General features: G+C 32.6%; 1 protein-coding gene across 1 annotated transcript; it reads left to right on the top strand.

Annotated features, from left to right (window-relative positions):
* Positions 1 to 464: 464 nt before the first annotated feature.
* LOC132728952 (WD and tetratricopeptide repeats protein 1-like) lies at positions 465 to 17,433 on the top strand. The gene is made up of 13 exons (XM_060714681.1): positions 465 to 933; positions 3,208 to 3,338; positions 4,699 to 4,810; positions 6,399 to 6,586; positions 6,823 to 7,047; positions 8,017 to 8,075; positions 9,070 to 9,270; positions 10,123 to 10,276; positions 10,687 to 10,869; positions 13,081 to 13,316; positions 14,234 to 14,405; positions 15,191 to 15,383; positions 16,062 to 17,433. The coding sequence occupies exons 1-13, from the start codon at positions 883 to 885 to the stop codon at positions 16,251 to 16,253; spliced, it is 2,097 nt and encodes a 698-aa protein (XP_060570664.1). The 5' UTR covers positions 465 to 882; the 3' UTR covers positions 16,254 to 17,433.
* The last annotated feature ends 1,243 nt before the right edge of the window (positions 17,434 to 18,676 follow it).

Here is an 18,676-nt window from a genome sequence, read left to right as displayed (position 1 = left end):
ATATTTCATTTTTAGACGGGAAGGGCCAAAAAGTTGCGATTGGTTTGTCGGAAAGGGCCGAGTCAATCGCAACTACTCGGCCCTTTCCGTCAGTCTTCGGATAAGGACCTCGAACACAATAGTATGAATACACAGAACGGATGCGGTATTTCGGTCTTACCTACGCTAAGAAACTAAACATGTAAACAAATATAGTGCTTTAATGCTGGGAGTTGTTGACAAGTTTATCTCCAATATATGTAGTAAAAGTCCACCTAAAAAAGTGAATTCATAGGTACAAAAGCAAAGAATACATTATAGTTTCTTAGCGTAGGTTAGACCGAAATATCGCATCCGTTCTGTGTATTCATACTATTGTGTTCGAGGTTCTTATCCGAAGACTGACGGAAAGGGCCGAGTAGTTGCGATTGGGCCGAGTTGTTTTCCCGTAAATATATTTCGTCTAATCACAAATTCTTATTACACTGGCTGTCATTAATGTCCACTTCCGGTTATATGTCAATTTTCGTCGCATATTATCATTTTTTTCTTTTAACGAAACAGTTGATAGAACATCAATTTTCAACTTATTTCCGAATTTTTTTTGACATTGCTTGAAGTTAAATCTGCACATTATCATGTTGCTGTAGACAAGAAGTAAAAAATCTATAATCTGGATCCCAGGTCCTAGATTTGTTGACATTGGACTAAGTTTGGAATACCAGTTGTTGTTATATTTAACAAGAATGACAGCTTTTGAAATAGGTTGTTCTCTTTTTAGAAATCTTAAGTGAGACAACTGCAAAGAATTTTAAAATTCAAAGAACTTTTAAACTTCCTTTGAACAACTATCCAACAACTTTCACCATTTGAGAATTCTGACGTGACTGCCCAAACACTAGCATGGAGTTTAAAACTAATTTGTTGAAAAGAAAACTTCTCAGAGAGATAAATGTAAGTTATGTCATTTAAGCTTTATTTAAAATTATTATACTTGTTGTATTTCACTAAAATAAAGCCTAAAGAAGGGAAACAGGTCGGGATCTTACCTTAACTGGGCATCGCTGAAATCACTGTTCCTAGCAAACTATCGGGGCACTCTCAGTAGTTTAGCAACTTTCATATCCACTGGCAGGTCCAGGAGACTCAGCTCAGATATGTCCTTGGATCACAAAAGACAGCTACTTCTGACATCAACCAATTTAACTCTCTTGGCTTGGTCAACCAGAACCTTTGCGAGGATTTCTTCTAAATTACTTGATGAAAGAAGATGTAGTTCTTGCAAAGTTCTGTCAAGGTGGAAATGACTGTCAAAAGCTTCTGGCAACTTCTCTTCAGGTTCCTCTTCTAGCTTATAAATCACCATGCCTTCTGTAATAGGAAAGTTGGTCTTCCAATACTACTCTCTTTCCTCAGCTTCAAGACTTGCTGCAAGTAAATTCAGTAAAAGCAGTACCTTTAAATGGATTAAATTGACTAGCTCAAATACAAACTCTTTAGGAGCAGTTATCTCCAGGAACTTACAAAAAGCCTGCATAGCATCTGACTGAATTGACGACACCACTGTCTTGTCTGTAGAAATTAATAGTTTCTGGATCTTAATAAATGCCATCTGGTAACTTGGTTAAGAGTACTTCTTCTTCCATGAAATACTATCTCATCATCAGGTTGGAGCCTCTTATGAAAGATACCAGGGATATGAAGCATGAAAGCGTTCACTTTCATGTACTGTGCTGGTTCCCAGCATTTTGCATATATTTTCAAGTCTATTTGGTCTCTTCCCTGTAGATCTTCTTTTATTGTTGCTTTCCTGACTTTGAGTAAAGTATCCTCTGTCTTTTGTTTCATTCCAACTTGTAGAGGTGGATGATGCAGCAGGTCATATTCAGAGAAGGGCTGACTTAGGGTAACTGACTGTCATACCCCTCCCCATTGTAACATTATGCATACAGGCCATCTAGTATGGGCCAAGTAAAACGGTTTAACAAAACATTGCTGAATGCTGTTAAATGTTTTATGGCAAATCTCATGATCATTGGGAACAGAATATTCAACAATTAGCTACATGTATGGCAAAAAATCTTCAGTAACCTTATTACGGGTTTCACACCAAACATTTTAGTGTTTAAGATGGAAGTAAATACACTCGCCCAATGCAAAGGCAGAAGCTCCCGAAAGAGTATGGTGAATATGTATCAAATCTTTTGCAAACCATACAAAAGGCACACAATACTCTTAAAACATCAATAAAACATATAGAGCGTAATTATGACTTGAAGGTAATATGCAGAGCTTATTCAATCTTACAAATATCAACAAAGGTCTACTAGTACTAGCAACATTTCATAATTTAGATTGAGAAGCTATAGGCATACAGGATCAAAACTAAAGTACAAATCCCAGTATAAATATATGGCAAACTATCTACCAGCTGAATATTTAACTTTATTACCCTTCCAGATTTTTTCCGCCTTTTTGATTGGATATTGATCACCCAAAAGAAATTGATATAACCGAGCCAGACGGGTAATATACACACTAAATTTCCCCGTTGGGTACCCAACGTTGTAAACAACATGCGCTGAGGTGATGAGCGTACGGTTCGATTTTACGCGGTGTAAATTCCGATTTACAAGCACTTTTTAACTGTCAAATGATAAATATTTACCAAAGTAGAGAAATGATACATATTACCATCAGTATTGAAAACAAATATGACCTTGTGAAAGCTTGAAAAATAATTACAAAAAAGTGCGTTCAATAGACTACTCCTTTTCTCTTGTTTACATTCGTCAGGTACGGGAAAAATACGTCATGTATTTATGTGACGTCATGTTGTGACGAAGAGGTACCCTAAAGGGAATCTTATTTCGACGTTTCATTTGAAACAGCAATGATTTTTTTTAAAAATCGTCTAAACTCGGCAGGGGAAGGGTAATAAAATTACCTAACGGCTCGGGTGATATAAAATCTTAGCAGGTAATATATCCACATATATCACTCCAAAACCAAAATAACATATAATGTTTACAGAATCCTTACACTAGTTGTTTTACTTGACAGTCTATTGTGTATGTGTGAAATTTTTATAATATTTTTATAATCATCAGAATCACATATCCCGAAATGGTATTTGATTGATTTAAGTTTATGGTTCCAAGTTATATGATGTAAATAATTATTTAATCATATTTATTGTAATGACAGTTTAATGGTAATATTTTCTAGGAGAATATTGGTGCAAGGTTTGTTAGAGAACAGCAAGTGACAAGTACTCTTATTAAACGTCTTGGTCTCGAGGATGAACTCGAAGGTCACATCGGCTGTGTTAATTGTCTGGAATGGAATGAGAAAGGAAGGTAAGAGTGATAATGTTTAATAATAAAATGTTCATGTCACTACGTTTATTTTGTCATTTTCAAGTTGAGCTGAATTGACTATATGTTGGCCTAGTGGTTAAGGCATCCGCCTTCTGATCGGGAGGTCAAAGGTTCGAGCCCCACAGGGAGCATTTTTTGGAGGATGAATGTTTCTCTTGGGACTCATTCTGAAATGGCCACTTCGTGAGCCATGAAGTAGTTAAATTGAATGGTTTACAGATTTCTATCTGCCTGGCGTCTGGCATAGTGGTAGAAGTTGGGAGGTACATGTACATGGTATGAAAGCAAAAGGTGTCTCTTAACCCTTTCACTGCCATAGGGACGGCTTAAGCCGTCCCTGTTATTTTCGGCGTATTTGCCGTATGGACGGCTTTAGTTGCCGTTTCTATAATAATAATAGTAATAATAATAAATTAATAATAATAAGAATAAGAATAATAATAAATATAAAGAAAATTATACCATCGACAATAATTATTATTATACTAACAGATTTGGAAACATTTATAATTATTATAATACTAATAACAAATAATAGTAATTATATTAATTAATAATATAGTAATTTCTTAGAAAATCCTCTGGCAAATAGGTGAACAATAAAACAATAACCCTCTGGCAGCGAAAGGGTTAAGAAATGGATGGCCCTTTCAGTAGGTGTGACACTATAATAAACAAGACCTTTACCTTTTATTTCAAATGATTGACTGATATAATGGTGACTGACCAACAAATGATGTTTGAAAATGTTCAGGATAAAATATAAATCTCCCTAGAATATAAAGACAGTTCACCCCAACCACACACACTCACACATTTTTTTATAAATTGAATGTTACAGATAGATTCTGGTGAATATCTAAAGAAATTTCCTTTGGCCACTTAAGTTATTTATCGTTCATGCAAAATAGATTATAAAATTGAAAGGAATTCTGGCTAAATGTAAAATATTTTTGACTTTCACCTATACTCACAATATACCCTTGGATAGGCATAATGTCACTTTAAAGTGCATATAAAAATTAAAGCTATAATTACTTGATTGCCAGTAGTTTACAAAATTATTGTCTGAATTTTGAAAAAGATCCTCCAAAGAAACATGTTTGTGTATTTCCATAAGAGAAATTAGCACATCCACTAAATAATTGCTTAACATTGTGATAGGGCAATAATGAAAATGTATCTAAATGTATACATGTAACCAAGACGAATTTTTGATTTAGAATATATACATGTAGTTTAAGGAGAGTTGAGTTAATATCTGATTTCTTTAATAATTTAAAGCAGTGTTCACATTTAAAAGATATTCACAACTGTTCATATATGTCTTATATAACAGTATGTTGGCCAGTGGTTCGGACGATACACAAGTTATTGTGTGGGACCCTTTTAGGAAGAAGAAACTGACCAGTATACAGACTGGTCACCATGGAAACATATTCTCAGTAAAGGTAAGATAAGTAAAAGTAACGATTGCTGATCATGTGGGTTCAAACCCTGTCAGGGGCAAGCTGTTGTTTCCTTGAACAAGAAACTTGACATTCATGGCTAAGTGGAACAGATTTGAGAGTGTTTCAATAAGTTTAAAGCTTCCAACACCATCAAACAGTTATTAACTAAAATAAATTTGTATAAACTAAAGGTAAGATACTCAAGTGTTATATCTTTGTTTATCATACGTGTAATCAGTATCTCAAGATAGAAAGTTTATAATTTGTTTTATTTAATTTTACCCATGAAATATGGTGCTATATCAGTCAAATATATTTCATATTTTTTAAAAATAAATATGAAATATAAATATGAAAGTGGGCGGAGTCAAAACTCATATTTATTTTACGGAACTTCTTTTGCCGTTTTGTTTGAAAAAACTGATAAATACAAAACAACTTTTTCTTGAATTTTGTTTGTAAAACTATCTAGAATGATAGAAAATGGTCTAACTAAGAAAATTAATCCGAACGCCAATATCTTTAATTCAGTAGTTAACGCTGTACAGACGTTAAAAGAGTTGTTTACATGACGTCACAATGTAGCGCCAAACAGCGCGTGCTTACGCATAAATTACTGCGCGCTGTACAATTGCAGTTGGTAGCAAGCAAGGGGTTTCGTTACCATTTTTTTTTATGATGAAATTAAATAAAAAGGTTATTTTTTCTTTTTGCGTGAAATATGGTGTATATTTTCACTCAACATGATAAAATGCCACATATTTTCACTCGCCGTACCGGCTCGTGAAAATATGTGGCATTTTATCATGTTTCGTGAAAATATATTCCATATTTCACGCAAACGAAAAAATATCCTCTTAATATTAAAAGCCCCACATCTGGATGAAATAGTGTACAGAGAAGCATGTTTTTTTTCTGACACTTGATCTTGCTGTAACACAATTTTTTTATGGTTTTAAATCATAAATATGATGCTCAAATTAAAATTTATCAATATTGTAGGTTCCAAAAAGCATGATTTATAATGATATTAACGAATTTAACATTTCATGTAAATAAAGAGAGGTAATTAGAAATTTATTTTTTATTAAGTTTAAGTCTAATTTTCCAATAAGAAATGAATGCATATATTTTAATGATTACATATAATATGCACAAATATTTGCAGTACATATTTTACATATTTTTTGATGTTTGAAAATTGTTTTATTAGCATAATTATATATATATATATATATATATATATATATATATATATATATAATATATATATATAATATATATATATATATATATATATATATATATATATATATATATATATATATATATACTTTCCCTGAAGTGTGGTTAACCACTTTAATCACAACATACAGGATCTTTAAATGTTTTCATATTACCATGATAGTGATAGTGTAACTGAAGAAAAATAAACATGTAAAAATTTGAAAGAACAAGTCATTTATCTTGCAATTTTATTTTATGAAACTTCTATACTTGAGAAAGGTGAAATAAATGAATTCATGCTAGATTTTTCATCAGAATTACAGATGGTATCATATTCTTTATGGATTCTTTCTTTCAACAGTTTTTACCCAATTCTAATGACAACATAGTGGTTAGTGGTGCTGCAGATAGCAAGATTAGAGTACATGACATTGAGGGGAAAGAAACAACACATGTGTTTGCATGTCATGCGAGCAGGGTAAAACGTATAGCCACGGCACCAAAAGTTCCATTTATGTTCTGGAGTGCAGCAGAAGATGGATGTGTCATGTAAGGAATCTTTTCTAGTAAACATAGGGTAAAAAACAGCTCAAATAACTCTAATGCTGACCATTATGTTAAATACCACGTCGTGTTTAGACTATATCTTCAGTCGTAACATAATGTCATAACATCATTAAAAAACTCACAAAAATACAAATATTTATCTGACGTGTAATATTTGTGCGTGTTATAAAACTTAAACTATCTAATGTTATAAAGTAAAGTTTTTATTTTCTTTTCAGGCAATTTGATTTGAGATGCCCTGAATTGTGCCATTCAAACAGTAAGAATGTTTTGATCAATCTAGATTCACATGTCGGTGGTCAGGCAGAGTTTAAATGTATTGCCATCAATCCAGCAAGACCGGAGCTGATGGCTGTTGGAGCAAATGATCCGTACGTCCGCATGTATGACAGGAGAATGTTAACATGTCAAAGTTTAAAAATGTCAGATGATGGACATCAAAGGTATGTGAATAAAATACCCTAAAATCTTATACCCTCATCGAAAGCCTGACTGGAAAATAAGCCACCATTATTGTACAACCAAAGTTAACTTAAAAATGTTAGCCGACTGAACTGTAAGTCTCTATTATTATATAAATACAGGATTTCAAGTTATTTTCCTATAAATATATGTTTAATTTTCATTTTTTTGGTATGAAAATTATCATATTTCACTTGTGGCTTCTGCCACTCATGAATTGTTTATTTTCATACCACTCGATGAAAATAAAACCTGTATATATAGAAAAAACTTAAGTCTTTTGTATATTATATGCATTTTTCTCTTTTGTGACAACAATTTCAAAGACTTCCTCTTATATTTTGTGTATTGGCTGAATTTAGAATGAATTTAGGAAAGTAGTCTGGCAAGACACCAGTGAAAATACAGAAAAGATGTTTCACAGCAGTGAAAAATAATTTTTTACAGTGAAATATGGAAAAACAAAATAAGCTATTTTTTCATCAGTATTCTCAATATATACAAGTATATAATAAGCAATAACCCTTACTATGTTTATATCTAAATGCATGATTACAAGTTTATAGGCATTTTCCTGTAGGTCATCTTTTATACTTCTTTTTTTAAATAAAGCCAATTAAAATGATGGTTTTTAGGTTTTCTGACATTTTAAACTTAACACACATGTAAGTGGATATGTCCATCTTTCAACCTGGACATAATCATTCATTATTTTTTGGGAAAATATCAAAGTAAATACTGACTGAATAGCAAACAGTTTAGGTCATGAAGACCAGTATTAAATTTGTTAAAAACTATATTACTTTCTAGCCAAAAGTACATGGTACAAAAATCAGAGCAAACCATATTTGATAATGTGGTTTAAGAAGAAAACTATAGTTTCTAGATTTAAAAACATGGAGTAAATAACAGCTATCTTGTCAACCTTTGTTATATTGTTTGTATTGCAGATTTTCTTCTACAGAAGAATTTCCTCTCCCACGAGGTTGTGTAGAATATTATGTACCAGGTAAATAGGCCAGAATTTAACTACATGTAACCATTTGGTTATTGTTGTGGGGTTTTTTTTGGGTGGGGGGGGTTGGGGGAGGGGGGAAACTTGCAATTGTAGAATGCAATGACAGGTTTGTTGATATTCACACTAAAGGAAATAATAGCATTTTTATCAATTCGCAAAATTCGTCAATATCTCCGCATCCCTAATTATATCAGCAATGCAGAAATGTATTATATTCAATTTACAGTGTTATGGGATATACAAAGTGTACAGGTGCTTTTTAGGTGGAGGGAGGTCACAGGTGCCCCACTGTTAATTATTTCAGGACCAACTAGTATCCTTTAATGTGAAATGGAACCCGCCAGCCTCCTGTAAGCAAGCTGAGTATCTTTCTCACATGAAAGAATTCAAATTTGGTCATGGGATTCTAACCCACATCTGTGAGGGGTCAGCAATATATAAATAACACATGGGTTTGTGGGTAACAGTAAAAATATCATCCCAAGGAAAAGTACTGTTACCCGAGGCGTACTTTTCTTTTCAAAAACAGACAATCCACGAATTAAAGAACCCATGAAAATGACATTTTTTGACAAAACCACAAAATTTTATATCCATGAAATTAAGTGAATTCACAGTACTTTATGCTGCTTGAATCTAGAATCTGTGTGACTTAATATAACTAATGGATAGTAAATAAAATCATGCAGGGCAACTATGTTATTTAAACCTAAAACATCATTAATGTTTATGGAAAATATGATATTAATTAAGATAATCAGATAATTATGCATTTTTCGACAAATTGAATAACATTCAAACAAATAAATATGAATGAAATAACAGAGTTGTGTATTAATCTTTTTTGTATAAAATTTCTAACAACCCATTTGTAATTTTACAGTTGAATATAAGATATGAGCAACAATATTTGGCAGATATGAGATCTTTCAAAAGAAGAATACAGTGTCCCGAGTAAGAATTGTTATCTCATAAATAATTTCAGGTCATATACCACAGAAGAAAGATGATTATAGGAAGAAATTACGCGCTCTCGCAGCTACGTATGTGACATTTAGTCCTGATGGAACTGAATTACTAACGAACCTTGGCGGGGAACAAATCTACTTGTTTGATGTGAATAAAAAGCGTAGCATACAAAAATTTGATATATCCATGGTTTTAAATTCCAATGGCATTGTCAAAGGTAAGGTTATACACTTTTGGATATGTGTTATGACTTTTTTGTTTACCACTGAAATATTAAGTGTTCAATTTGGGCAGTCTTATGGCAGCAACTAAATAAACCCATGCACCCAGTGCAAACCCAAGACCATCTGGCACATCCATGTTGTCTGATCAGGGTCTGCACTGTTTACAGATTTTTTAAAATTTTTAGCTAATATAATGAATGGTTTTGTCCTGATTGAAACAGCCATGTTCTTTTAAAGGGACTCCACGGTGGTCCATAAGCCCAAAAACAAAAATTTGAATTTCTTACATAATCAGCTGAAGCAAATGAAACAGAAAGATATGCAAAACATAATTGAGAAATATAATCAGAAATGAATTGAAAATAGTATTTTCGTGCTATTCTTAGCCAAATTTCAGTTAAAAGCACTGCAACGCTTTTCAAATTTAGGATCTTTTTTCTAAACCTACATCAAATGGGATAGTAATCTCAATAAATAATTTCAAGTCCCATCATGTCACTAAATCTCAGTGGAGTCCCTTTAAGATATTTAGCATGGTAAGATACAATTGTATATCAGTTTGTGTTCATTATCAGTTGATACAGCATCATCTGCAGTGCAATAACACATTTATATAATCATAATGACAACTTTATGGAGATCTATGGCAAATGTATTGAGTTCATATCTATATAACTGAGCAAAATAAGAGTAAAGAAACTTAACTACACCAGGTTTGTTTAAATATAATAAAGTATAACTAGAAAAAATGGAGGGAGGAACAAAGCATCAAAACACTAGTTTTTGTTTACAGTATGTTTTTATCAGAAATATTTCAGAATGTGTTACAACATTGTATATTTCAGAGTCATGTCATGCTAGTGTGAACGGATATAGTACATATCGTAATGGATCTACGACAAATGGAGTTGTGACTAATGGTGTGAGCAAGCATTTACATGATTCCGTCCAGGCTCCACATCCTAATGCACAAGGAGACCACGAGAAACCTGTGAAAAAGTAGTTCCTCTTTTTCCCCAATTTATTACATTAAAACCTTTCTTTATGTCAATATTATTCTTCGATGATTGGGTGGCAAGAGGAAATAATTTATATATATTTTTCTAGCTTATTTAACAATATGCAAGTGTGGGTTCTTAAATTCATGGATTTGTTTTTGTGTGTGTTTTTGTTTGTTTGTTTTTGTTTTTTGTTGTTTTTTTCCAAAAAGATAAAATGTAAATAATGTTATAATGTTATGTAAAATAATCTTATACCAGACTTAATTTTGTTAGATTTTGAATTTGTGGATTGACTTATCCATGAAGAATCATGAAAATAAGTACCCCACAAATAATAATGATTTTGCAGTATTACACATTGTTTTAAAAGTTTTAATCAATTTAATGTTGTTTACGTAAATTTTTTAGACATAAAACAGAAAAGAAGCCATTGCCACCACTAGTGGAGAGTTTGAAAAAGAAAGCAAATACATATTTCGAGAAAGAACAATACACAAAAGCTATTATTCTGTACAACCAGGCGATTGCATGTGCCCCACATGCCTCCATGCTGTATGGCAACAGAGCTGCAGCTTTCATGAAGAGGAAATGGTTGGTTATTTCTTTTATGCCCATAATGACCCAGAAATGCTTTTATTTTTATTTCTTAAAAAGGTATTTTATTTTTTAGCCTTGTTATTATTTTCAAGAAGTTTCTCATTAGTCAATCACCTGAACTATTTTTTTCCGCTTCTGTTGCTTTTTGGCAAGTGGTGCAGTTATAGTGATTTAGTATTATGTATGGAAGTAAAAAATACTACTTTTTTAACATTTTGCTACTGTAATGACAAATAATTTCACATTCAGTGTCCCTTTATTTTGGTGATAAACGTCCAACATGTATTAAACCATTATTTAAATGCTACAAAAATCCTGTTTGCCCTTTCTAAAGAAGGAAAAAATTCGTTCGTTTCTAAAGCATAATATGCGTTTAAATATCACACTAGATTTTTCTAGAATTGGCTGCTACACATAAAGATGTCATCTTACTATCTCCCTAAGTTACAATAAGTGATGCATGCTTTAAATGCTGTCCTTCCCATACCATCTTTATGAATGAGTTGCCTGCTTAGGATGACAATGTTTTACTGATATAATATTACTAGCATTTTGCTATTTTTATTGAAACTATGATTAGTAGTAAATATGTAATATTAGTATACAGGGAAACTTAAGTTATTCACCAATATGTAATATAGAATGAAACTTTAAAATTAATGCTAGATTCTTAATATACAGGAAAACTATAATAGTAAATACAGTAAACTTCACTTATAGTGAACACTGTTATAGCGAACTATTGGTTAAACGGAACAATATTTTTTGGTCTGAATTTTGCCCTTCTTTGATATAAAAACTTATGGTTATAAGGAATTATTGCTTATAAGGAACTCATTTCTTAGTCCCAATTGAGTTAAAAGCACTGAAAATTACACTTTTATTAAGAACTTCAAAATATGGGCTTTTCGTAAATAGATCCCGGATTTTCAACTTTCGTTTTCATTGGCTTGGATTAAAACTCGGTAGAATGTTCCGTTTATTGTTGTATGAACTTCAATAGAGCTGTGAAAATGAATTTGTAAAGCAGTACATAATAGTTTTCTATTTAGGATATTTTTAGCATGAGTTCTTGTCACCAAGATAAAACGATTATTCCTTTTATTGTATTATTTCTTTTCTTTAATAGTTTCGCTCGAGTTAGATAATTATGATCATTTATAAACGGTTTTCAACATAATCATGCTATTCCTTGCTAATCCATTGAAAGCTACAAAGTACGCTTGATTGAAATGAAATGAAATCTATATCTTTCATAATTAAAAGTCACCCTTAAAATATAATAGAAGGAAAAATCGTGTTCATTCTTCATAATGGAAAGAAAACGAAAAGCACTGAGTTTAGAAACAAAATATGATATTTAATGAGAAATTAAGTAAGGGGGTAAAACTAAAACTGAAATAGCAAATGATTTTTAAATTCCAAAAAAGGACGCTCTCGGGTATTGTGTCTAAAGATGACCAATTTTTCTTAAACAAATGCTCTTCAAAATGGAGGACGATGGTAAACAATCAGTTAATTTTATGTGAATCTGTTCACTATAAAAACCCCTGATATAAGGAACTAATTTGCTATATGCTTACAAGGAACTCCGGATATATGGAGTACCAATGAGTTCATTATAAGCGGAGTTTACTGTATTTAATATACAAGGAAAACAGTCTCACACAGGCTACCATCACAGATGGGAGTGCACATGCTCTGGTAACTGTTTATCATCCTTGTTTAGTCAACTTGTATCAATAATTCTCAGTTTACAGATTTATATTCAGAACAGATAAACTTTCATTTCTATAAAGCAAAGATATAGAAGTCACATTGACCTTGTTTTTAGCTGAAAGAAAACAACATAAAATGCAAATCCCAATGGAACTAAAATAACCTGTTGTTATCAAAAACTGACCAATTTGCTGCAGTTCATTCCAGCTTGGTGTGACTGTCAGACAGATGTTACAACACATTTTATTGACAAATGTTTATATATTTTTTATGCTTTGAATGATATTTTCATTGGTTTGAATAAATGATTTTGCCCAATTCAAAATACTTTGTGTAAAGAGCATGAGGAAGTTTCAAAAGGTACAAAATATTTTCCCAATTAAGCAATTATACGCTGCAAAATTTCCCAAACTGGGCTAGGTACTCTTTCCAAAAATGGCTATGAAAAGGCCTGGTTTGTAGTATACAAGACTTTGTTTGTTTCAGGGATGGGGACATGTACGCTGCGTTACGAGATTGTCACAATGCCCTTCGTCTTGACCTCAATCATCTTAAAGCTCATTTCAGACTTGCTAAGTGTCTTAATGAACTGTCATGGAGTAAAGAGGCATTTGAGTGTCTTAATCATTTTAAAAGTAAGTTTCCAGATTATGCAACATCACGGGCATGTGAACAGCTGGACAAAGATATAAGGGCAGCTATTTTCTCAAAAACAGAGAGTGGTGAGTATAGAGTTGCCTTTTTTGACTTCTATTATAAATGGAAAAGTGAACTGAAATGTGCTTAAGATGCGTTATGATAGTGGTACATCCAAAATAATCATTTATTTGATCATCAGTGTAAAAGATAAAAGTTATTTCTGTTTTTTAGCTATCCTGAGCTTGCTCAGGGTGAGCTTTTAGGATCGTTGAAGTCCTTCATCCATCTGTATTTGTTCATTAACACTCTAGCAGTCACATTTTTGCCACAATCATCATCAAACTTTGTCAGGATGCTTGTCTAGGTAATTGCTCGGATGAGTTTGAACATTGGTCATCTCAGATAAAAAAACTAGGTCACAGGAGCTAAAAATAGAAAAATCGTGTTCACACTGGAAATTGGTCTGAAAGTTTGTTTTGATGATTTCTAAGTCAAGGTCAAATATGGGTCGTCTGGGGTCAAAAACTAGGTCACACCGCCCAAATATGGACAAACCTTGTTAACACTTTTTTGACTAAATTGCCATCGAACCTGGAACCAAAAGTGATTAGCTTTTGCTGCTAAATTAGAGCTCAACCCATCTGCATTTCTGTACAGTCTGACCAGGCTCTATTCTTGATATGGTTGCTTGACCTATTACTGGTTATTTTCATCCTGACATCCCTAAAATCGATAATTGATAGTTTTAAAAATTTGAAATTAGGCAAGTTCATTGTAGGAAATACAACAGGTAAAGGGGTCATAGATATATTAAAATGTTCACAGGCACTTGTAGTATCAAAACAGATTTTACCAATTTTCCGATTATTGCTACATTCATAAAAATGGAAGACAGGTCTTTGTCAAGCTTCCTCCCCTGACAATTACATTGTTATTAATTTTAAATGCCATTTTAGGTCTGTAAAGGAAGTCTTAATTGATATTTATATATTGATTACAGATGAAAGCAGCAAGAACAAGAAAGGTGTGTGTGGGACAGATTTTTTCCAAAGTAAATCACAACCATCGGAACTGGAGCAGATATGGAGGGCTGAGGCCAATGATTATGAGGCTAGATTCTGTGGACATTGCAACACAACTACGGACATTAAAGAAGCCAACTTTTTTGGAAGGTTGATATTAGTTGTTAATTTTATTGTGTCACTATGAAATACTACTTTTATCAGTGAGATATAATTGATATTTTTCATTGTGATCTCACTTTCCTACTCAGGTGGTTGGTTTTTGAAATAATGCATTAAAGGGCCCTTGATTTATATTCTTTACCATTAACCAAAGCTGGAAGATTGTCATCATATGACCTTTACATCGGTGGTGTGACCTTGGGCCCTACAAAAAAGAAAAAAAAAGAATTTTTTTTATTTAAAGCTCTTGTTTTAGGCTTGGCTTATAGTTTCTAATATTCATGCCTACAGTGTCGCTGTGAATGTTCATATATCAGTGATATATATCATCATGTTATGTTTAGCTTAAGTTAGAATTTTTAACTCTAAGCCTGCTACCTGCAACAGGTGCTATCTATGTAACCAGTGCACATCAGTATCGTCTGATCATAGTCTGAACTGTTCACTATTCAGTTAGTACATATTTTGAAATTTCCCCTAAGAATTATGAATGGTTATGACCATATTTAATTATGGACAAGTCCATTTAAGATATTTAGTGTGGTAAGGGTTAAACTTAGCATAATTATTATACTTCAAAGCATGTTCACAAGTTGAGCTTTAGTCACATTCATTTATGAAACCACTTGTATCACATAGAAGATCAAAATGTATTTTTGAATCAGTTTGGTACAAAATGTTTGAAATAACTAGAAATCAAATAACCCCCTCCCCAAATACAAGCAGTTGTGAAGTTGGAATAATTCGGTGTGATAATTGTACCTTTTTTTCAGTCATGGACAATATATAGTAGCAGGATCTGACGATGGTTCTTTTTTCATCTGGGAGAAATGTACGACAAACATAGTTCGTGTTTTACGCGGTGACGAGTCGATAGTGAATTGTTTACAGCCACACCCCTCTCATTGTCTCCTAGCAACCAGTGGTATAGATCCAGTAGTCAGGTTATGGAGTCCACAGCCAGAGGTAAGGGTAACAACTTTATAGGCATATACCCATTTTAGCTCGACTTTTTAAAGAATAGGGTGAGCTTTTGTATTGGCCAAAGCTATGGCATCAATGTCACCGTCAAAAGTTTTTTCATGGAAGTTGGTGTTTTCAAAGTTACTGGAGAGAATATGTTGAAGCTTTACACATCAATTTGAGAGCATAATAGGAGGTCACTTTCCAAGACACATAACACTAATGTGGATTTTGACAGAATTATGGCCCTTTTTGAACTTAGAAAATTCCAGAAATTCTACATTATTTAGGTTCTTGTTTTACTCTTTTTGTGCTAAGAGTAGTAGAGCTCATTGTCCTACTGGCATCTCTTGTGTTTTTTCAATATTGATCTGCCCTAGGAATACTGGCAGCCATTATTAAGGTCAAAATATAAGAAATTCAATGAATCTCATACGGACAGTTTGAATATTTAGGGAAATGAGAAAATGTAAAAAATCTTAAAAGTCATGTTGTTTTTTTGCTCACTTAGATAATATGTATTTAAGTAACATTCCTGTACTTTCAAAATGTTTATAAAGGGAGATTACTCTAGTGTTTCTGAAATTTTATTTTAACATTATCTCCCTTGTTTTCTTAAACACTCTTAGTCTTAGCCAGGTCATTACCTTTTGCATAATTTTTTTTTTGTTAAAACATCAGGATGGGAAGAAAAATGATCGTGAAATAGATAATTCGGACGATGCAGCTCTTGCCAATCAAAAACGAATGAACGCCGACCCTCTTGAGGTGATGTTAATGAACATGGGGTATAGACTTAGTAGCGTTGATGATAGTGACGGGGACAGTGACAGGCGTGGTAGCGAAGCTCAGGTTACGTGTCCGACCAGTTGAAGCCGGCATGTTAATGTATAGGTCAATAATTGGTTGAGGTGTGGACAGGATGGGTAATGAATTACCTAGTTTGTGTTGAACAGAAAACAACTGTGTTATATATTGGTGATATTTTATTTTGTGTCGACATCTTTAAAAGATGGAAAATTAACTTTCGTATACTTAATATGGAGTCTATGTATATCTAGATACAGAATATGTCATATATTTACAAGTATATATGCTCTGTGTAACAAATTAATTAATAGAATATGTGGTTGATATTTGTACACAGAAATCATATGCCGGATAAATGCAGTGCTTAAGTGCACTGATTAGCATAGTGAAGTTGTGTATACACATAAATCATGCATATATATTATGTAAACACAAGTGATGACAGCACAGTCAGTGTTTGCAGGCAGTATTAACTTTTGTGTTAATTTTCAAAATTGTACTCCTTTGTTATACAAGTAACATACACTTTAATAAGATTAACCCATTTTATTGTACATTTCATATGAAAAAAATATAGTGTGTGATAATTTTATGGTAGTACAAAAGGTGTACAGTAAAACCTTTGTATAATGACCACCCTTTCGGGATACAGAAACAATGGTTGCAGCTGAGAGTGGTTGCTCTAGAGAGGTGTATGAAACTGTTGTTACGATGTTATATAGTCTAATAGGGTCAAAACCATGTTTCTTCATATGACACCAGTACTGGTTGGTTCCATTAAGTGGGCTCGAAAGTGATAAATTTAAGTTGAAAGAACTTGTTTCGCAATCGAGCTTAATAAATATGTTTAAACCAAGTACCAATATTAGAAATACCATACAATAAATAGACATGTGTTATTGTGGTGTACCCATGGTGTTTCTATTATCAAATTTAGGTATTAATCCTCAGTAAATCAACCTGTTACAAGCACTGTACAGGGAAATAGTCATTTACATTCTTAAATTGTTTAAAAACAGTTTAATACCGTAATATGTTTTGACAACAAAAGCTTCTCCTATTATCAACATTAGTGAATGTGTAAAACAACTACATGTACTCATTTATTACCGTTTAAATGGACTCCATTGAGTTTTTTTTAAAATGACAGGATTGGAAACATTTTTCTAGAGATATGTGTCTTATTTGATGAACATGTATATCTGAATCAATAATTTGTTCAATTGGCTCCCCCCCCCCCCGGGGCGTATATACAGGTGAGCTATATGATTTTAACTAAAATAGGGCTGAGAATCACACTAAAAATAGATTTTCAATTTCATTCTTAGTGTATTTCTATATTTTATCCATTTCAAGTGTCCAAGTTGATCTAAGTAAGAATTCAAAATTTTTTGTATTTAGCTTTTGTTTTTAGTTTAACTTCAAACCTAAGGTTTAAAAAGAGACAGATTTTGTTCTTAAAATATATGTTTTTTGAATTATTTTTTCAAATTTTTATTAAGGTAGGATGATTTCTATTTGACAGGTGTTTTTTTTACATCTTTATACATGTATAAAGGAGACACAATCATGTGATTAGAATTTTATAGAAAAAAAAAAAAATCACATAATTATGTACTACAAATGTATTTCTGATATTGAAATATTTTGATAAATAAAGGGGGCATGAAGTACATTATTGTTTGTAGGGTCCCTTGGAAAGTCACTTATGACAGTCTTTACACTTCTTTTAAAATACTTTTTGGTAAACAACAGATCCTTTCAATAAACGCCAAGTATGTTTGTAAGATATAAGATAGTGACTGTTTCTTTGAGATGAAAATGAGATTTTTCTGTGTATAAGGGTGTTTTTGTTATTTTCTGTGATATTTGAAATGTTTGTTATTAATTGAGGAATTACAACTGTATTGATTAGAAATCTCAGATATGTTACTTGTGCACCCATCATTTGTGTCAAATATTGTTAATCAGTCCTTTGACTCTGGTCAAACTGAAAGTCATTAGCCATTTCCACCAGTATAGACCTAGGCCAGGTAAAACTGAAATTGATTAGCCATTTCCACCAGTATAGAGCTAGGCCAGGTAAAACTGAAAGTGATTAGCCATTTCCACCAGTATAGAGCTAGGCCAGGTAAAACTGAAAAAGATTAGTCCTTGACACCAGTATAAAGCTATGCCAGTCTGTACTTTTTACAGTTTTACCAGGCTCGATACTGAGTTATAATTCTCATCTTCATGTGCTCAAAAGTGACAATGGTGAGTTTCAGCATGTATGTTTGGAACTGCACATTATCAATTTGGAGTCTTCAGAATGAAAATTTCAAGATTATTTGATAGTAAAAAGCCTTTTTTAGACAATTTGCATGAATTTACAGTCTGGGCTGGCTCTATATTGATAACAAAGGCTACACTATACTAGTTATGTAATAAACATGTCCTGCTTTGAAATAGGAGCAATAATTTAGCCTAGACACTAAAGTTTGGTC

This window comes from Ruditapes philippinarum, unplaced genomic scaffold, assembly GCF_026571515.1.
Source record: "Ruditapes philippinarum isolate M1 unplaced genomic scaffold, ASM2657151v2 ctg419_1_1_1_1, whole genome shotgun sequence".
In the NCBI taxonomy this organism is placed as follows: domain Eukaryota; kingdom Metazoa; phylum Mollusca; class Bivalvia; order Venerida; family Veneridae; genus Ruditapes; species Ruditapes philippinarum.
Note: the sequence above shows the minus strand (reverse complement) of the source record. Positions and strands in the feature narration are given on the sequence as shown.